Source organism: Xenopus laevis, chromosome 3S, assembly GCF_017654675.1.
Source record: "Xenopus laevis strain J_2021 chromosome 3S, Xenopus_laevis_v10.1, whole genome shotgun sequence".
Lineage (NCBI taxonomy): Eukaryota > Metazoa > Chordata > Amphibia > Anura > Pipidae > Xenopus > Xenopus laevis.
This window is the reverse complement of record NC_054376.1, coordinates 68,798,496-68,821,355: the sequence shown is the minus strand read 5'-3', so window position 1 is coordinate 68,821,355 and position 22,860 is coordinate 68,798,496. Positions and strand designations below refer to the sequence as shown.

Below are 22,860 nucleotides of genomic sequence, written 5' to 3'. Positions count from 1 at the left end.
GAATGGTCCGTGTAGACAGCCAAACCTTATCACCGAGGCAATATTGTGGGGAAGAAATTCTTCTCTTGTTCGCGAATTTCTTCTGAGACAGAGAACTCTTTTCCATATTAGCTTTAGTGGCAACCCAGATAGCAAGCATATGAGCGAAATATCATTGGCAGCAGGGACGTTTGTGAGAAGAAGATCTTGCGGAAAAGCTAGAGGATTCTGACCATAGACACAAAAGAACGGAGACTTTCCAGAAGAAGCGTGCATAGCATTGTTGTGAGCAAATTCTGCCCAAGGAAGAAGGTCTGCCCAGTCGTCTTGGCACAAGGAGACATGGCAACGAAGAAATTGCTCCAATGCTTGGTTGACTCTCTCAGCAGCTCTGTTAGATTGAGGGTGATAGGCAGAGGAAAACTGGAGAGAGATATGAAGTGCCTTGCATAACGATCTCCAAAATTTGGAAACGAATTGGGAACCTCTGTCCGACACCACTTCAGCCGGGAATCCGTGAAGACGAAAGATATGTTGGATGAATAATTTGGAGAGTTCCTGAGCAGAAGGTAGCTTTCGCAGGGGAATAAAATGGGCCATCTTGCTGAATCGGTCAACCACGACCCAGATAACAGTATGACCAAGGGAAACAGGCAAAGCCACAATGAAATCCATCGCCAGGTGAGTCCATGGACGAGAGGGAATAGGTAAAGGTAAAAGTAATCCTTTGGGAGGAGAGTGGCCAGACTTGGAAGCTGCACAAACAGAACAGGAGGAGACGAAATCCTTGACATCCTTTCGGAGAGAAGGCCACCACACTAGGCGAGACAGGAGTTCAGTAGTTTTCTTGATACCCGGATGGCCGGCTTGTCTGGAATTATGAGACTGAGCAAGGATAGAATGACGAAGATCAGGAGGAACAAAAGCAACCCCTAAAGGAGTACTGTCAGGAGCAGAGGACTGTGCGGACAATAACTGAGAGGCCATGTTGGGGAATAAGGCAGCAATAATTTTAACAGGAGGCACAATGGGTTCAGGGTCTTCGGAACACGAATCCTCGGGAATGAAGCTTCTGGAAAGAGCGTCGGCTTTCTTGTTTCTGGACCCCGGGCGGAATGTGATCACGAAATTGAATTTGGAGAAGAAAAGTGCCCATCTAGCTTGTCTGGGATTGAGGCGTTTAAGGGACTGAATGAATTCAAGGTTCTTGTGATCCGTAAAGATAGATACTGGCACCGCAGAACCTTCCAACAGATGTCTCCACTCTTCAAGAGCTAGTTTAACTGCCAATAGCTCACGGTTTCCCACGTCATAGTTCTGCTCAGAAGAAGAAAACTTTTTAGAAAAGAAAGCACAAGGATGAAGTTTGCCATCATTAGTAGACCTTTGGGACAACACCGCACCAGCCCCTACGTCGGAGGCATCCACCTCAATGAAGAATGGTAGAAGAGGTTCTGGGTGCCTAAGGATTGGGGCAGATGAAAAAGAGTCTTTGAGGTTCCTGAAAGCTTCTAAAGCCTGAGGTGTCCAACATTGGGGCTTCCCACCCTTCCAAATGAGAGACAGGATAGGGGAAATCTTGGAGGAGAAGCCTTTGATGAACTGTCTGTAGTAATTGGCAAAGCCAATAAACCTCTGGATAGCTTTAGTGCTGGTGGGGAGGGGCCAATCCTGGATCGCTGAGACTTTGGCCGGATCCATCTTGAAGCCTTGTTGGGAAATAATGTACCCCAAAAAAGGAATAGAAGAAACTTCGAAGGAACACTTTTCCAACTTGGCAAACAGGTTATTTTTCCTTAAACGAGACAACTTCCCGTACCTGGATTCGATGCTCGGAAAGGTTTGAAGAAAAAATTATGCCAAGTAAGTCCCGGAAGACATCATTTACCAGCTCTTGGAAAACCGCAGGGGCATTACAGAGTCCAAAGGGCATCACGAGATACTCGTAGTGCCCATCACGAGTATTAAATGCGGTTTTCCATTCGTCCCCTTCTCTGATCCGAATGAGATTGTAGGCTCCACGAAGATCAAGCTTGGTAAAGATGCTGGCGCCTTTGAGCTGGTCAAATAACTCGGAAATAAGGGGGAGCGGATAGCGGTTTTTCACAGTAATCTTGTTCAATCCGCAATAATCAATGCAGGGACGTAGACCGCCATCTTTCTTTTCTACGAAGAAGAAGCCTGCTCCTGCAGGAGACGAAGAAGGGCGAATGAAGCCCCTAAGCAGATTTTCCTGGATGTACTCTTTCATCGCCGCAGTTTCAGAGGGGGAGAGAGGGTAAGTACGTCCTCTAGGAGGCATGGTTCCAGGAAGAAGCTCAATGGGACAATCGTAGGGCCGGTGGGGTGGCAGGACTTCAGCAGATTTCTTGTTGAACACATCGGAGAAATCTTGATAAACAGGAGGGAGGAATTGAAGAATTTGAAACAACAGAGGATACCTTGACCAAGGACTGGGCTGGAAGACAGTTCTGTTGACAAAAGAAACCCCAACGAGAAATTTGAGTTGCGGACCAGTCAATGACTGGATTGTGGGTGCGCAACCAAGGGAGTCCAAGGACTACAGAAGTCGAGGGGCAATCAATAATCAAGAATGAAAGTCTCTCGGTATGCAGGGTGCCCACTTTGAAGGATAATTCTTGCGAAGACTTGGAGATGAAGGCAGATGAAAGAGGCCGATCATCAATGTAATTGCCAGCCATTCTCCCATTCATTCATTCGTGTTACAATAAAAATGCAAGTCCCTCTGCACTGCTGGCCCTGACTCCATACACCACTGAAACAAAGTCGTGCATGCGGTGAGTCTAAGAGACGTGTGTGAGTAGTGCCATGCCCCAGACACGAGTGCCATAACTTTTGTCTGTCAGGCCTATTCTACTTTAGTAGAAAGATAAGCCTAGGGAGGAGGTTAGTGAAAGAAGTTTAGAGACAGAAGAATTGTTGATGTTGTTAACGGGTATATTAAAGTCACCTAATATGATGGATGGGATGTTAGATGAAAGAAAGTAAGGAATGGCAAGAACACGAAGTGGAACAGCCAGGCTTTGGAGAGGAATAGAATGTTGTTCTGCGAAGGCTTTATCCAAAAAGTTCCCAGCTGCGCCGGAGTCAAGGAAAGCTTGGGTAGAGATGGTCTTGGAAGCCAACTGGAACTGTACAGGGAGAAGGAAACGATGAGTAGAAGCTTGGGGAAGTTGATTAATCCCGCCCAGGTAAGTTTCCCCAAACTTACCTAGGCACTGGCGTTTCCCGACTTCGCAGGGCATTCATGGGCAAAGTGGGATTTGCCCCCACAGTATAAACAGAGTCCAGCAGCCCTTCTCCTTAACTTTTCCTGTTCGGAAAGACGGGCACGACCAATCTGCATAGGCTCTTCTGGGGTGGAGGTAGAAGAAGCCGGAGTAGAAGAAGTAGTGCTGGGAAGAACAGGTCTCTGGAAACGAGGAGCCAGGGGAGGTTGAAACTTCCTCACACGTTCCTTTACGGCAAGATGCTCTCTTTGGCGGGTGTCCACCTTGACTGCCAGAGCCACCAAATCTTCCCAACGAGTAGGCAATTCACGTGAAACCAAATCGTCCTTCAGACGCACGGACAACCCGTTGTAGAAGGCAGCGTGATAACTATCGTTGTTCCAGCTGGTCTCGGCCACCAGAGTACGGAATTCGATGGCATATTCTGGCACCGAACGTGTACCTTGGCGGATCTGGAACAAGCGAGAGGAGGCAGATGCAGACCGGCCAGGAGCATCGAACACTGTGCGTAGCTCACGAATAAAGGCCTTCGAATCATCTATCAGGGGGTCCTCTTTCTCCCACAACGGTGATGCCCATTCCACAGCTTTCCCAGTCAAGCGGGTAATGATGTATCCCACCTTGGCACGCTCTGAGACATATTGATGAGGTAGCAGAGTGAACTGGATCTCACACTGGTTGATGAATCCTCTACAAGCCTCAGAATCACCACTGAAGAGCGGAGGTGCCGGAATCCGGGGTTCGGAGACATGGAACGGCGCCATAGGAATAGTGGCCGGTGCAGGAGCAGGAACCTGAGCCGTAGGAGAGAGAGCCGATAAGTTGTCCAAAATGGCCTCAAGAGCTTGGCCAAAATGTGACTGCTGAGCTTCATAGGCCTCCATGCGTGAGGCAATCCCACGAAAGGCTCTTCCGAAATCTGGTTGAGCCGCAGCCTCCTCAGATGGGTCCATGGCCCAAGTATAATGTAAGGGCCCGAAGGCGCAGTTGGAGTGCGGACCAAGGAGGAGGCAGGTAGTCAGCGAGTTCGTGGTACAAAGGGATCAGGCAGAAGAATAGTCGAGGTACAGGCAAAGGGTTCAATCCAGGCAGCAAAGGGTCAATCCGAATAACAGGCAAGGTTGGTACACAAGAAATCAGTCAATAATATAACACCCAGGAATCACGAAGATGAACCTATACTTGGGCAATGTTAGCAATGTCCAGGGGGTTTAAATAGGCGAGTTTTGGCGCCAAGATTTGGACGCGATGACGTCATGACGCTGACGCCGGCGTCAAGACGCTAACGTCGTGACGCCGACGCACGTTCTGACGCCGGGGACCGTTCCGTCGCCGGCGACCAATCGGAGAGCGGGAGGCAGCCGACGTCATCACACAGGGACCAGCAGGATCCACATGGGGGAGGAAGGAGTCGCCATCTTGGACGCCGTCGCCATCTTGGACGCCATGGCCAACACGAGGGTGAGAAACTTCAGTTTCCATTACAGTAAGGGACTGAAATCGGCCTGCATATTTCAGCAGGCCAATTATGGCCCTGTCTTTTCCTAGCCCAAAGGCAGCTGTTATAATTGATACAATAATTGCTAGCATTCCACAGATGCTGCTGAGAAATGTAGCAAAGTGTAACCATTCAGACTGAAACACTAGAGACTAAAACTTTAAACTTGTGGAAGAAGTCTGAAATCAACTGAACTGAAAGTGTTTAGAATGTCAACAACCCAATGAAACAGCAAATATACAAATTTTCTTGGCAATGTTACGCTTCAGTTAATGTTTCCTGATAAAGTTTACCTTAGAGAGGAACTATCACGAAAGTACAACTTTAAAAGTGTCAGCCTCCTAAAATAAGAAGTTTCACAATTCTGTATCTTTTATTCACTATCCTCCTCATGTAAGAGCTGGAAGTCAGATTGTGATTATAAGTTAAATACAGCCTTTTTTTTTTTGCTTATTTTGTCTGTTTTGATGTATTAGAGCTCACTCTTTCAATATAGCCAACCCTGACAAAAATCCTGTCTCACTATATGCAGGATTTGTGCCAAAACCATTTTGTTAGATTTTGTTTCTGTTAATACATCTGCTAGGAATGGGAGCCCCCTAAAATTATATATTCGTTGTAACTCACATGGTTGTTTTTGTATGTTTAATGTATACTCCCATTTATTGTGGGTATATTTTAATGTTGTGTAATATGTGGACATTTTATAAGTGCATGTTAATAAGGCAAAAGTTGATTTAGTTGCCGTGGGTTTCTGTCCTAGGTGCAAATTTGTCCAGCATTTGTAAATTAGCTCCAATTCTTTATAAATGTTTCAAGCTGCTAGATCCAGTTTTACAGCAATTGGACTTTCCAGCGAGAATAGCCCAAAGTGTGTATGATCTCTAATGGGAGAATATTAGACCTTTCCAAAAAATGGGTCCCTTTGCTCTTGCACTGTGCTACCCTGTGGCTTATTTTTCATAATAAATAATGGCTTATTTTTCATAATAAATAATGTAAACATGAAGTCCTGTAACTTTTTATTCATAAGCTAGATTTGTATTACTTTAAGGTTACATAAATTGTTTGTTAAATATAACCGTTTACATTTTCTCAAAAATCAGTATACTGTAATATTTTCCATGGAACAGAATGCTAACAATGCATTTATGGATGAAGATCATAATAGGACAACATCACTAAAAGTATACCCCGCATTAGTAAAGTATGGGCACTCCTGGTGTAATTATTTTGGGGAAATAAAGGTTTTGAGGCAAAAAGTCTAATACTTGGGTTCAGAAATTGTCAAACAGGGGCATGCCCAAATTGAGTGGAAAAAAAATAATATGACCCACGCTCCCAGCATTTAGGCATAGATTATTAGATATGAATGATCAGGGGTGAATGTGTGGAGAATTGTGAATGGAAACAATGCCTGAACTGGACTGGGGAAACTTGGTAAACATTTTCAGGCTAATACTGTATCTCAATGTATAAGTGGTGACAAGAGGTCTTCATTCAAATCAGTGTCAAATACAAATACTCGACCCGAACATCACTAGCTCAGAGAATATAAACAGCCAGACAAGTACAGTTTGACATATGAATAACATATGAAAAGAAACAAATAGAAATAATAAAAATGAAGCCATACATTTGGTATGCTTTATTAGACCAAGTCATTGGCACAAAAAAAAAAAAACTAGTAGAACTAGCCAACTGTACTCCAAACCTCACAACGCTCCCTACTTTCTCTTTGATCTCCTGCACTGAACAGCTAAAAACTTAATTGGCTTTTGGCAGAGAGTCCAGAATACGTGGCAGGTGCACTTTTTGACTTTTTGTAACAATTTAAGATGAGCAAAGAAACAATTGTAACTAGCAGATAAGATAAGCAGGTTTCTTGGGGAAATGGTGATTTAACGGCAGCTTAAAGGGCAATTCACCTTCATTAGCAAAACTGTAATAACACCCAAAACCACAGAAATGTTTTCAAACTTTCATGACCTGCCAAATGAACATGGTAATTAGGGGGTGTGACCACAAAATGGGCGTGGTCAAACAACTTTTTGTTTCTCTTTCTATTTCCAAAATGTTGGGAGGTGTGTAAGGGACTTGTGACCTGAAAGAAGCAGCTGCTTAATTCATATCATATCAAACAGCAGACATACAAGGCTAACAAAATAAAAACAATACCGGTCATAATTACTCCTGTGGCTTATTTAGCTTCAGTGTAAGTATGTGAAATGTGAGAGTATGCATTTTCCATACTGCAGGAAAGAGCCCAAACTACATAAAGATCCCTCATCCAGAAATCCTCCGGTCCAAGCAGTCAATATAATAGATCCTATATCTGTATACATAAGTCCAGTGCAGAGTCTAATAATAAATTATTGATACTTGATCATTTTCCAGTGGTCTTGTGTATAATGTAATGTATAATTTACCTCTTATTTATTTTTTTCTTTCCTAGATTTAATGTTTTCCCCAAATTCTAATTAATATTTCATTATTGCTTGTCTCGTATGAAGAAATGTTCATAGACTAAAACTCTATAGGTACTCTATAGGTTTTATAGATCATATTAGTGTCATTTATTGTGAAAACCTCAGTTGATACACGCACCATGTTAACTACTGAAAAATAAGCAGAAAATGAGGCATTTTTTTATTCTATAAGGCTTTAACAATAAACTAATATGTTCTAACATTATTGCCCACATGTCCAAGCATGACTCATTAGGCTGGCAACCCCAGTGCTGTGCTATTATGAAAGAGGAATATTCTAACTTGCACAATGTGGTCTTTTTCTTACTAGTACCCATTCTATTGTGGCATTGGAAGAGTGTGGAACTTGCTGGCGTGGTGATCTGAACATGGCAGGAATTAAATTTTTCTTGCAAATATGGTCTTTATATGGGAATGTGCACAGAAAACTGTTGCAAAGAACTTCTGCACTAATGCAGAAAATCGTTTGATGTCTTATATTCCTTAAAGTTTGTATACATGTGAATATTAAAATGTAATGGTTTATATTATATCCTAAAAATTTTAGATATGTTGCCATATCGAACTAACACAACTGCCTGTTTTGTTGAAAATAATAGGAGGGCACCACAAGCATTTTGGATAGAACACAAATTGATGTTTAAATAATTACAGAGGGAAAGACAGTTATTCTGTAAACATCACAGTAATGCCTTTTTGAAAAGTTCCTCTCTAACCATTATGTTTGATGCATGCTAAAGTATGATTTTTCTTTTCAGTTAAGTGCTGTAATATACAAGCCAGTAATGCATTGTTTCCTGATTTATAGCATTTAAAGTGAAACCAACTCTTGTATTGATTCTAAAGACAGAATTTAAGCTATTCATTATATTAACTGTGTTGACTGAATTGAATCATTGCCAGTGATTTGTGCTGCTGCCCACCATATATTCATGCTTGTTAGAAGACTAGATGAAAGGATACTAAATCAGAATGGAGCAGATGAAATAATGTCCCCATGTAACCAACCTGTTATATTACAGTGTTGATCAAAAGGAAGGAAAAAATAGTTGTATACAATTGGTTAAATTGCCTAGCCCAGTCTCCTTGCTAATAATTTGTATTGACTCTAGGTATACAAATTTAGAAGAAAAGAAAGGCACATACTTGCTAATTGCCATCAGTATTGCAGCAAGCAGTGAGTGCTTCAAAACACAGACCTCTGAATACTGAGGTAGTATAATTGTGGTGTTATATTCAGGATGATTGCCACAGACTTATTTTTTTGCATGCAAATATATTTCCTCTTTTTTTTTTTTCCTCTAGAGAAAATTGTCTCCTACATTCTAGAAACTTCTAGCTGATACGACTTAAGGCAAATTCTTAAAAAAACAGCAATTTCCCATCTTTGCACAAGTATCGTGTTATTGATGTTAAATCTGTCTAAATTGAAATGGTCATTTTGAGAACAGATAAAAGCATTAGGAAAGAATTAATTTACCTTGAGTGGAATGTGTGCTGTATCAGTCAGAACTTCCCTGTATCCATAATGATCTGTGTGTCTAAATTTGGTGCATGCAATAATAGAGTAGCTATTCATTATCCAAGATTACAGCTATATTATGTGCTGGTTATGCTATCCTTGGTTGCTTTCTTTAGTCGCCTTTGGTTCTCTCTTTTTTTTTTTTTTCAATAGGTATAGAAGGTTGTCAGAAGATAAATTAGTGACTATACTTAATTCAGTTACTTTTTAAAATTCATTTCAATGGATGTTTTAATAAAAAAAATAATTTGGATTTCATGTTTTTAATTTGTATATGACTTTTTTTATACCGCTTTTTATGTGAGTGGCAGGTCCCCTTTATATAGTAACATAATCTTATTTTAGTTATTTAAGGACTGACTGCATAGGAAGTCAGGTAGACTGGTAGAAAGCAAAGTCCAAGTTAATGAAGCCAGCTCTTTGTCTTGGATGTGGCATTGTCCCTCTATGTCGGGGGTCCCCAACCTTTTTTTTTTTTTACCTGTGAGCCACATTTAAATGTAAAAAGAATTGGGGAGCAACACAAGCATGAAAAGTCACTTGGGGTGCCAAATAAGACCTGTGATTGGCTATTTGGTAGCCCCTATGTGGACTGGCAGCCTTTACTTGGAACTATACTTAGTTTTTATGATACTAAAACTGGCTTCCAAGCCTGGATTTCAAAAATAAGCATCTGCTTTGAGGACACTGAGCGCAACATCCAAGGGGTTGCTCACGAGCTACTGGTTTGGGATAACTTCTCTACGTATATGATCTGTTTTACCCACTGCTTGATCCCCTGCTTCATATCATTAGAAACATGAATAACATCTAGATACTCCTGCTCATATTTATGCATGTCTAAAACAAAAACCTTAAACCCACTTTGAATTTGGGTGCAAGGTAAACTGTATAAGAATGCCTTCACCTGTTGGCAGCTACATTTAATTACCACAGGGACACACACGGACGCACACGCACTGACATGCAGACACGGATGCACACGCGAACACGGACGCATACACAGACACTGATTATTGTGAGGTTTCTAAAGGCACATATATTTTTGGTTTGGTCCTGTAATTGCTTTTGGAGTAGAAATTGAGTAAGGGCATTCCACTTATGAAATAACATGCAGAGGTGTGTGTGTGTGTGTGTGTGTGTGTGTGCAGTTCTGTAGGGCTTTTGCTTACAAGTAGTGTAGGATGTGTGAACTTGAATACTGAAAGTAACACCTTTTATAGAGAGATTATTTGTATATTTTATTGTCTGGAACCCACATCCCCTAGAGAAATATCATGGAGTGGTAAACTATAAAGGCTAGCTATAGTGTTGCCACTTAGGAAGAAATCATTACAGTGTATTATCTTTGTGGGCTTAGTAAAGGTGATAATCACCTCTAAGGGAAAAAAATCTATGCTTTGAAAAGAATACATATATATTGGGTCTTTTCCTGCAAAGGGCAGCTTTCTCGGGCTCAGTTCAGTGTGCTGCACAGTACATCTGCTAGTTTCCTGAAGGATGCCTCTAAGCCTTCACAGGAATTTAAGGAAGCATGTTTTCAGATGGTGATCTAAAATTCCTTCTGTGCCTTTCTTGAGCGGAGAGAAGGGAGTAATACAATGAGCTTCAGTAATGAAACCTGTTGGCTTTATATATGAAGAGCAGCTGGCGTCGTGTCCTGTTAACTAACGATGATTCAAGTCTTTCAGATTGTAAAGGAACTAGTCTCACCATCGAGGCAAAGAGCAGCCACAAAGAAAGGTAGGAGCTATACAAAGTCTTAAATCCTCAGCTTTTTGTTAGCGATTTTTGCTTAGTTGTTCAGCAGAATTTACCTTCAAATAGGATTTTGCTGCCTTTTTTCATAGCTTGTATCTTTTATTTCATTTGAAACTGCTTGCCTTTGCTCAGTTATCAAATAAGGGCTATCTGTGACATTTGCTTTCGCAGAGGGCATTGGATTTCAGTCCTCTTGTAATACAGTCTCCTCTCTCATTGGAATTAAACCATTATTTACTGCACCTTGCACAAAAATGAAATACATGTTGGTTTCTTCACTGCATTCTGTTTGCTCTTGTTCACATGTAAATACCAGCAGACATTTCACATGTGGACTTTGTAATACTGAAAATTGTTAATAGGCAAATGCATTGAATTAAATGTTTTGCGACGGACCCAGAAGGCCAAGATATAAATATTTCTCATTTTTGTATGTTAGTGCATAAAATCATTTTTATTTTAGCTTGCTGCTAAAAAAAAATATGCAATATTCACTGGATCTGTGAATGTTTTTAAAAGTGACTTGGATATTCTTTATTTAAATATACACTTTCTTTTAAAAGAGAAATTATGCCCAAAAAGGCACTGACTTGATTAAACAATGCTTATGTATGTATTTAATTTCCATGCGCATGTGATTAACTAAAATAAGAAATTATATTAGTTTGTATCTCTGAAAAATGAGTTTTCTAGGTGCCCTCAGACTTGTGATTAACTTCAGGCACTCATTAGTGCATTGCAAATTGGAGAGATATCAACCCTCTCTTTCTCCCCAGCATCCTATCAACAGAACAATTGGAAGGCAAAACATTAACACCTCCCTGGCACAAAATAACAGCTCTCTGGTAGATTGAGAATTGCACTCAGTAGTAAAAATCTAAGTCCCACTGTGACTCCTCCAGTTACATTGAGCAGAAGAAACAGCTTATTTGAAAGCAGTTCCATTGTGAAGTGCTGGCTCATTTTGACCAAAGATGCAGAAGATGGTGCCCATCCGCTCAGCTGCACAAAGCTGCGCAAAGCTGCATAAAAAAGTGAGCTTAATATTCAGGGACACTTTTTGAAATAATGTACTATGTGGGGTGGAAGCAGGGAGGGTAGTAGATGGGGCTTGTCTTATTGGGTTTGTTCTTTGGTGGTCTTTGGATTATATCTATGTATTATGTGCGTTGGATGGTTTAGGGTTAACCATGTGTCATTATGTTATGGGAGGAGGGGTATATACATACTTCCTGCTCAATCCTGTAAATTGTTATATTTTACAAGTTGTTAATACTGCCAGAGGAAGCCTGAATAGGTGAAATGCGTAAAAGAAAATAATATTTTTTTGGAGAGTAATCCTCCTATATTAAAGACTGTTTGCTGCAGTAAATAATTTTTAATACTGTTCTTTGATATCTGCATTTTAGTGGTTTGCATTCCACTGTGGAACACAAGCTAAAATCCTGATATAGCGAGCATACTACAGGGGGCACTCTTATACTGCTGGTTCCACTGTAACAACCCGATTAGGTGTAACTCTCCCACCTTGTGGGATGTGCGTAGCCATGGGGGCAGCCTCAAGCACAGGATACATAGTAGGTACGTTTTGAAGATTTCCAGGTTTCAAAGCTTTGAATGGCTACGCAGCAGCTTGCTTCAGAAACACTACTATAATTTATAAAAACAAACACCACACTTTCATTTTTTGGTGTTACTGTTGCTTTAAGTACTAAGGGCCGCCCTCTGAAATCATACAAACTACAGTGCACACAAACAAACCAATGGCACACATACACGTTCGTTCACATTAGCCAATTGATGGACAAAGTTCTGTCTTTTACTCCCATGCTTCTTCCTGATACAGTTAGAGCTGCAGTATTTCTGGTCAGATGTTCTCTGAGGCAACACAGAGAATATCATAAAATGGGGGCTCAGCTTGTTATATGAAAGCTTCATCATACTGAAATAATACACATTTCTAAATACAATCAATTACATATTCTGCATCATTTCTGAAATAATCAAGTTTATCTTCACTCTCTTCATTCTCTCTTCTTGCAGCAGTTGTGTGTCAGATATTCATTGACAGTTAGAACTAATATATCTTATATCACTCAAATAACTGATTCCAGTACAAACAAAATCTAACAAAATAACTGCCTTTTGCACAAATCCTGCATGTAGAGAGACAGAATGACTTGTGATTTTAATAATGAGATCTAATACATCTTCTAAGCTGTTATTAATAGCAGAAGAAAATCCGCCTTCAATTCTGAAAATTTCAAATTTTTTGCAGTTTTAAGGTGGGAGTTCAATTGATATATCTATACCTACTGGCCTACATATTATCGGGTGCTTTCCTGAAGCAGATGGAGCACGCAGCTCTCTGAAAATTTTGTCTCAAGGGCCCAGTATCTAGACTCAACACTCTCTGTTGTTAATAAACTCTGTGTTGCTGCAGTTACAAAATAGTGTATGTATACTTTGTGGCAGTTAGTCTGTGTGTAGGTTCTTATACCCAATAACAAAATATATTTCAAGGAATATTCTCGAAACAACCAGTTGAATGACTACCTTTTAAATGGCAGAGAGTTGAGAAAATTAGTGGATGCAGAGCTTCATATGTTTTCCAAACTCTTCCTTTCAGTCTTCTATAATGACTGCACAAGTGATATAAAAAAAAATTGTTGCTTTCTACTCTCTTTGCTTATTGTGAGTGAAAAACCGCTTTTGGTCTTTTTACAAATCCGCACATCTATAATATAGTAGGTTGCCAGCAGGTTACTATAGTTGGTGGGGTCTCACACTGCCCAAATTCCCACTAGTAGAAACAGAGAAAGAGTTTTGAAATCTAGTTGTACTGGGTAGTTCACAATTTTGAGCTACTGAACCAATCATTAAGCCTCGTGCATGACTGAATATGCTTTCTAATTATCTAGAACTACTTTGCAAAATCCTTTTATAGTTGTAATCTATGAGTTTAATTACACAGCAATTTAAAGCAGATTTTATAGAAAGAGCTTTAATAAATTAACTTTTAAGAAAGAGGTGAATTGGAATAGTTTTTCCTTTTCTATAACTGGCACCCTGTATTTAGCCAGTAATTGCAACCCATCACTGTACTAGTTATGGCAAAACAATTAGCTGGACATATAACTATAATCACATATTATCTGAAACCAACACAATAAGGCTATTATACATCTAAGATTTGTTCAACAAAATTGTATTTACATGAACTGTTTGTTATACTTTAGAGAGATGTAGCACAAGACAGGTACATATCTCAGCTGTAAGTGACAAAAATTGTGACTGTTTTGCTAAAGGAACTAGGCACAGGGCATTATTACTGCAAGTGAATGTAGCCATCTGTGTTCAAGGGGTAGTTAAATTAACTATGATGTAGATTTTTTTTAAAATGTTTTTTTAGTTGGTTAATTGTTTTGTTCAGCAGCTCTCCAGTTTGGTATATTTCAGCAGCTATGTGGTTGCTAGTCTTATTGTCACTAGCAACCAGGCAGTGGTTTAAAAAACAAAAAACTGGTGTAACTATAGGAGGGGAACTGAAGAGAAAGATAAGTAAGAAATGGTAACAATAACAATACAATTGTAGCTTCAGAGAGCAATTGGAAATGGATAAGAAGAGCAAGGCAATAACTGAAAATTAGAAAGAATAAATAATAGACCAATTGCAAAGTCGATAGGCATACAACATATACTTCTGTATCACTATAGTTTATATAAACAAGCTGTCATGTAGCCATGGGGCAGCTATTTAATGCACAGGTTACATAGTAGATAACAGATGCACTATGTTTCCCATTGTTTTCTATGACAGAGCTTATCTGTTATCTGCTAAGTAACCTGTGCCTTTTCTCCTTTTTTTTTTTTTTTTTTTTTTTAGCTTGAATGGCTGACCCCATGGCTACACAGGAGGTGGTTTCTATAGACTATCTTTCTACAGCATTCACATAACTTTTACCAATGCAGACCAATAGTACATTATATTTTAATTACTTTAAAGCACTTGGTGTTACTGTTCCTTCAAGGAAGAAATAAAAAAGTATCGGTCTTGGTACTTGTCACCTATATTCATCTAAAATGCATTGATATACATCAAGAAAATAAATATCACAATAACTGTATATAAATTAAACTCAAAAGCATCCTATTGAAAACTACTAAATTCATTATATAGAAAAACTCATGCAAAATGTATTCAATTTAGTTGATACATTTCTTGTGTTTGTTCCTGATGAGCAGAATCCCTGGATCATTAAAGGCAGCTGTTAGAATTGATACAATGGTTGCAATAGAGATGTTGCTGAAAAATGTATCAACTAAATGTTGCAAAATTGTAACGGTTTAGAGTTTGCCCCTTAATTACTGAGCTGCCATACTCAAACACCAGAGACAGGGACATTCAACTTTAAACTTTGATTTTGAAAAAACGGTAAAAAATAAAAAAAAGGTAAAGTAATTGAAAATAATCTTTGTTTCTGAACAATTTGAAAACCGTTGAACTGGAAAAACTGTTGGAAGGTGAACAACCCCTTTAAATCAAGTTACTAATACAATTCTTGAAGCACCAATAACAGAACTCTCATATTTAAGTTAATAAAATCATGAACTTTGTGAAGTTCAGGTAATCTGAATTTACATGTCCAGTTCTTAACACAGGAGTTCCTCATATGCCAAATTAAGTTTGAAGCATTATGCAATTTCACTTATAGCATGTGAGCAGGTGGGTATTCTATCTCCCACTGATTTTTATAGACACTATTTTTCAAGTTAGACAAACTCAGATTACATTGGTGGGGAAGTACCGGATTCATACACCCAGGGTCGGACTGGAGGGACACAGGGGGAAAAAACTCGGTTGGCCCCACCGGGCCAGACCCGCTCCATGATTGGGTGAAACTTGCGCCTGCTGACATTTGCGCATTCGCAAAGGGCCCCCGAGGTTTGGAACCTGGTGGGCCCAAATGCGCCAGTCCTGCCCTGCATACACCACATCAAACCACAAGTTCTATATAAAGTCATTCAGTCAGATGTATAGAGGCATACAATCTCTCATAATCAAACACAATATTAAAATTATACTTAGCTGCAGATATGTTTGTGCTTAGAAGTTGCTATACAGTCACTGAAAAGGTGAGGGCCACACACTGCCATTTGCAGAAACATTCACAATGTCTTTACAGTTAGGCTGTTCTGGTCCTGTGCTTCTAAGAAATGCAGCACATTCCAGTTCCCAGCAAAGGGTTTTCAACCAAATATTAGAAATGAACATTTTATTTTCAGTTTTTTAATTTGTCCAATTACTTTTGAGCCCCTGAAATGAAGTGATTGTGTTAGAAAAAAAAAAGGCTTTAGTTCCTCAAATTTTTATGCAATCTTTTTGTTCAACCCACTGAATTAAATCTGAAAGTCTGCAGTTCAACTGCATCTGAGTTTCATTTAAAATCCATTGTGGTAATGTACAGAACCAAAATTAGAAAAAAGTTGTCTCTGTCCAAAGATTTATAGGTCTGACTGTACATCATTCCCTCTTTTTTTAGTACATTATTCATGTTTAAATATTTCAGCTATATACATTATACTTTTAACAAAATTTGTCCATTTACATGTCTTGCGGCGTCCACAATATGCACTTACTTTATAAATCACTTCAAGTTACTCAACCATGTGCTTGATATAGATTGAGCACTGTAGTGGCTCTGAGCCTGCAGAATAGACATTCAGATTTTATTCATTGTAAGACAAACGTTTGGATATTAATCGTTCCTTTCAATGCAACAATCTAATGCTAAAACTTTAGGTTTAAATTGTAGGATTAGAGCAGGAAACGATCAGATGATTTTCTGGACATAAATTGACAGACCGAAATCGTATGTATGTTATGTACCAGACATACTAGTGATATTGTCAGCAGCAATGAATATTGTGGATAGGCAATACATACAAAAATATTCTGGGTTTTTTTTTTCCACAAAGATTTTTGAAACTGTCTACTGTCAACTAAACGACCGATCTCACAGAACAAACATTTTCAGGACATTTATTTGGAGCCCACACACTCTGAAAGTCGTATGAAAGGAAGTTTTATCTAAGTATGTTGTGCCTGTGTAAACCTGCATTCTGCATTGCATGAACGTTACAGCATATATGTACTGCAGATGTCATTGTTATTGATGATGTGTCGGAGGGAAAATGGCCCCTGGGTGAAAGCTGCTATTAGTTTTAGGAAAATGTGATTTCACTGGCAAATGAAGGGGCTTGGGTGGGGAAGATATGCCTAATTTATATACATGGTAGGAAAATGTAGGCTTTACATGTCCTTTAACTGACACTCAAAAGCATCATCATAGGAACAATTTCTCATAGTTTAAATGAACTAACCAACAGGGGTATTTGAGATGAACGACCTAAGATAATGATTGTAGGCCTCCTTTACTAAATTGCAATCTGTGGGCTTCCTGAATGTTTCAGGTGATTCCATACTTAGCTATCATTTCCAAATCCAAGCACTCCACTGCATTAATACAACATTTATTAATTTGAGTTTTAGATTTTCTATCATTGGTATTTAACTGACCCACAACTATTCAAAGCTGCCCCATTTCCTTTCCACATCATAAAAATATCATCCTAAAAATGGAGAGCTATCCTGGGTATATTTAGTAGTTGTGGCCCTGGGCAAGAGTGTTGTACTCACCCAGGCCAGGCTTTATGCAGTTGTGGTTTCATTCTATCAATACAGTTTATTGTGACTGAACCTGAAATTCTTTGTGCCTTAGTGTTTAAGCCAGCCACTCACTTTAGGAAACATTGCCAACTGGAATAACTAAAACTAATAACTAAAAATAAAATGTTATGAATGAAGATCAGACAGCAAGATAAATGTATAAAAGAGATCTGCACTAATTACTTACTTTAAAGTTTTTATTAGGTTCTTCCTTAAAATGTTATATCCCAAGCCTTTTTTAGTAACCTTACAGCTCATCTCCATTTTTAGTCTATTAGTAACTGCTTTACAGTTGTCATGCTAAAGTTGCTTCCTCTTATTATTTCTGTGTGAATACCTGCCTATTTAGGAACAGATACTTACTGAAAATAGACATTTCCCTTTTCATTTTGGTTCTCTTGATGTCTGTCTGCATAATTCTGTTTCCTTGCTGTTTTTTCCCCATGTCATCACAGTGACTCCGCCACACTTGCACACAACTTTTTTTGTTTATAAATTGTGATTTGCTTATACTCTGGTTCAAATTTTCATTGATCCCCTTTAGAGCATTGTCACATGGAGTACTTTGTTGTCCATGTGATATCTTTAGCAGTGTCACCCAATGTGCTTTCTTCATGTGCAAAATAAATGCCAGTCGAGAAAATGCACAAAGGGCATGTGCTAAAAACTCTCTAAAACGGCTCATGATAAGTAGCTCACATCCATTCTTATCCCTTTTCATATGGACAGTTGCAGGATGGATCAGCTTTTTTTTTTTTTTTTTTTTTTTTTTTTACACAAGAGGTGAAAGCACACTGTGCGACAATACTCTTATAATCACTGTTTAGTAAAAATAATGAATTGAACTCCCTGTACTTCAATAAGCTTAGTTTTGCTTCTAATATATCATCATATAAAACCTGCTATGGTAAAAAAAATTACATAATGCAGCCACTTTACAGTACAATGAGAAACTCTGCTTGAATTTCCCATTTAGTTTCCTGTTTGTTATTGGTGTATCTGATAAACTCCAATATAAGATTAGCAGCAGGCTATAGCATTTAATTCAAAAGAAACAAAGTGAGTAAAAATAGAAAGGAGCACTTGTCACAGACCTTTTAAATGTGAACAACACAATCCTATTAGGCTGTGTTTTTTTGTAGTTCTCTTTTAGCAGCATCCTGCCATTGTATGAATATTTGGTACACATTTGTCAAGCTGTTAAACCAGGCGCCCAGCAAGACATATGGGAAACGATGTGAATTATCTTTTGAAGCAGTAAAACAATATTTACCTGAAACTGATGTGTTTTTAGAAGGTAATGCTTTGATATTCTACTAAATTCGCATGGACAGACTAATTGTATGTTTTCTTGGTGAGTAGCGGCTCATAAATGTACAATTCCGTTAATAAGGCTGTTATAAACCTTTAGCCAGCTATATGTGGCTCTAAAATGCAGAGGTTATTTATTTTTTTTGCTTAAATTTTCTTTAATTATACATTCACAATCTGGTCAGAATAACTGGGAAACTGCATTGGTATTTTCATATGTTTCTAATGAAATGTGGCTGAATGTTGATGAGTTGTGTTTTTTGACCCCCCCCCCCCAAAAAAAAATTAGCACTGTATTTTTAACAATAAACAGAAAGCATGCAGCAATATTTATGGTGTCTGCTTTGGTTTACCTCCTTTTATACCTGGGCTTAGTTCTCACATTTACCTTGCTGGACCTACCTCCTGGTCTTCATATCATATAGCAGAACTGTAGTTTCTTTTTCTGTTGAGATAAGAATTAAGTCTGTAAACCTGGTGAACTATGATATGATAATAGGAGAAAGATACATGCTTCCATGCCATTTATTGAACAGTAGTAAGTTGCATTGTTCAGGTTGATAGGTGACAGCACGAGAAGAGCAGTGGTTAAATTAAAAAACATCTGTGCAAAGCGCTTGAATGTATTTTTTTTATCCAGGCCCATTATGAGCGCAGTGGGCCCTAACAGACGATTATATAGATAATTCATAATTTAATAATCCTCTCTAGGTTTAAATTTGACAGGATTGGTCTTTTTTTTCTCCTGATAAACATGGTTGTGTTTGGTCACCTAAAACTTATCAAGCAAGCTTTAACAATAGTTGTTATTAGAATTTAGTAACTTTCATAGAAATTACTAGTTTGAATAATGAGTGAGTATACTCATTTATTATTATTATATAAAAACGCCTCTGTAGGTGCCAAATAAGGGCTGTGGTTGGCTGTTTGGTAGTCCCTATGGGGACTGGCAGCTAAAAGAAGCTCTGGTGCACCTGAATTTTATGCAACCAAAACTTGTCTCCAAAGTCTTGAATTTAAAAATAAGCAGCTGCTTTGAGGCCACTGAGAGCAACATTTAAAGGAAAACTATACCCCCAAAATGAATACTTAAGCAACAGATAGTTTATATCAAATTGAATGACATATTAAAGAATCTTACCAAACTGGAATATATATTTACATAAATATTGCCCTTTTACATCTCTTGCCTTGAACCACCATTTCGTGACTCTATCTGTGCTGCCTCAGAGATCACCTGACCAGAAATACTACAACACTAACTGTAACAGGAAGAAGTGTGGAAGCAAAAGGCAGAACTCTGTCTGTTAATTGGCTCATGTGACCTTACATGTGGTTTGTATGTGTGCACAGTGAATCTTACGATCTCAGGGGGCGGCCCTTATTTTTTAAAATGGCAATTTTCTATTTATGATTACCCAATGGCACATACTACTAAAAAAGTATATTATTATGATAATGGTTCATTTACATGAAGCAGGATTTTATACATGGGCTGTTTTACTCAGTATCTTTTAATAGAGACCTACATTGTTTGGGGGGTATAGTTTTCCTTTAATGGGTTGGTGAGCAACATGTTGCTCATAAGCAACTGATTGGAAATCACTGTGCTATAGTTTCTAGTAGGCAATGGCCAGATTATAGGTGAAGTGGATGAGGGCTTGTTTGCAGATAAGAGCAGCAGATGGGGTTGTTTGTGAGTCTGCTCACTTCTCCTTTTACACCTGCAAGAGTAGCAAGTTTTAAAAGGCAGTGTAACCGAACATGGCCCAGAAACTCTCCATGCAGTCTCCGCCATCATAAATACAAATACGGTGACTAAAATGAGGTAGAGGAAGCTTATCTGTAATTTCAGAATATAGTGCCACCAGTTTAGATATGTGTCACGTTAAAACAGGATTTCTATCAATCATTTTTCAACAACCCAGTATTTATACTGTATTATGCATTATAAATGGAACAAGTGTTTAAAAAGCTTTTTGGAAAAAAATGTTCTTAATGGCTGTCATTGTTTGTAAATATGGAAATAGTGTTCTTTTGCTTTGTCCTTTTCTTTTTATTCTTGCAGAAGTCTAAATGACTTGCTTATTAGTATTCTAAAGAGGGTGTATTGTGTTTATCATGCCTCCAGTTTCCTTAATATATTGATTAACGGATCAACTTTGGATTGTCCTTGTGTCTTTTGAATGCAGTAAGTGCACGGCAGCTAACCTTCATTCAACCTTTATAGGTTTTTGACAAGTTAACACCTTTTGATATTTTATAAGGGATTTTTTCTAATCAGTCTTTGATCTTACTTTTCAACATTTTCCATGGTTTTAAAATGATCTGCCATTAAAATAATTATGTAATATAACGGTTGTCATTTGCCACTGATGGTTGCATTGGTAGCTGTCAAAAATGAAAAACTAGAAATGCAAAGGGATGTGTTTTTTTTAGATTACGTTAGAAAAATTGCAGTGCACTCCACAATAAACACTTGGGGTGTTTCAGCAGACCTAAAGTTTCAAGCTGGTCTAGTCTAGGTGGTCTGGTTTCAAGCTGGTCTAGCACTAGGTTATGTTCTAGAACATGAATCACACTGCCTTATAACTCACTGGTAGGCATAGTGATATAATTGTAGGAACTATGGAAAAATCAGATACTTTATTGAGATCTCCACACAACGTTTCAGAGGCTCCTTCCCCTGAAACATTGTGTGGAGATCTCAATAAAGCACTGAAAATATTAGCACAACTGCTATGTCCGTGCCATCTGATTTTTCCATAGTTCCTACTGTTGAATGAAGCTGTCCTATGCAACAGAGCTTCCAGAAAGAACACCACATCATTTACCACACTGAAATTGAGACTATATTATTGTGTGAATAGTGATATATCACCTTTAAGAAAGACAGGTAGGTGTATTCTAAAAATGGTATCATAGTACAACACATGGGGTGGTGTCAAGAAAACAAAGAAAAGCAAGGAGCTTTGCCACGCAAGGGTTACTGCATATAAAAAACAGTACATGGGGCGATAAGGCTGAATTATAGGAAAATTAAATGCCTTCTGTTATAGGTGGGATCTCAAAGAGGTGGCATGGATAATAAAAAAGTTATTAAAATTCCTATAATATAAACTCTGCTAGTTTTATTTACATCTTCAATTAATTAAATTTCTAAATATAGTTATAAATTAAAATAAATTGCAGCATAGTTTAAACTGTTGATACATATCATTTGATAATCCAATTGTGCATTAAAAGAGTAAAACACTATTTATTGTCCATGGTACCTAAAGCAGCACTTCTTTAAATTCATAGTAAAAGAGGATCTACACCCAATACTTATGTACATAATTATACAGTTATGTTAGGTTGAAAAAAGACCAAGGGCCATAAAGTTCAACTCCTCTAAACAAACTCCCAGTGCACATTATATACACATACAGATCTATCTATACCCTCACATATGCAAACAATATACACCAATAAGAGTAAAAATTGTGTGTGAGTATTTCCTAGGCTGTTCGTGGACACATGTTTGAGGATCTTGATCCCCCAACACCACCACTCTAATCTGTGGAATGCCCAGTCCTATCTGCCTTGATAATAAAAATTGGTTGTACTTGTACATATGGGGGTGAAAAAATACTACATATAGTGAACACAAGAACCACCAGTGAGCTTTAGCAACCATGTAACCGTAATAATCAAGCCCTTCAAAATAGTCCATATGTGCTCACCATCTTGGATCTTTTTAGTGACAATGACAGTCACACGCCGTGTTTGTTCTGGGCAAGTGGAGAGCTAAGTTCAGAGGTTGTGAATCCAGTCCCTGCTGTTTTTGTTACCTTCCCAGGAATCTTAAGTGTTGACACTGATGCATGTTCAGTAGAGAAAACTATATCCTATTTCAGACTCCATGTAGACCGATCTCTTTATTCATTGAATGGAGAAGGACATGCAGTCTATGAAATATTTATATAGTGATTGGAGAGCCATGAGTTTAGCTTTTGTCAGCAAGTCATAACTTTTACACAGAAGCTCAATCAGTGATGCATACCCTTTTGAAAGGGGATCTGTGTTCATAAAAGCTGATTTGGATGTATCACAGAGGACCAAATGCAGCCCCATAATTGTTTTGCTTTCAAATAGATGACCTATGATTTAATATTATTTTCTTCCCTTTGTTCAAACTGTAACCTGCAGCATACAGGTGACATCTAAGGAAGAAATCCTTATTTAAGTATGTGATATGACTTTAAATTTTTGTAGTGAGATGTTGTGTGTGTATATGTATGTATGTATGTATATATATGTGTGTGTATATATATGTG

At 38.4% G+C, this 22,860-nt stretch overlaps 1 protein-coding gene across 3 annotated transcripts in view; it reads left to right on the top strand.

The window, feature by feature from the left end:
- usp6nl.S (USP6 N-terminal like S homeolog) overlaps nt 1-22,860 on the top strand; it is an 85,990-nt gene that overhangs the window by 10,584 nt on the left and 52,546 nt on the right. The window contains exon 2 of one of the 3 annotated variants that reach the window (XM_018255721.2): nt 10,423-10,482. The exons of 1 other annotated variant lie outside the window; for it this stretch is intronic. In XM_018255721.2, coding sequence (XP_018111210.1) covers nt 10,423-10,482 — 60 coding nt within the window. Of the gene's footprint in view, nt 1-10,412; nt 10,483-22,860 lie in introns of those variants that run through there. One more of the 3 variants, XM_041588458.1, reaches the window with a different exon arrangement.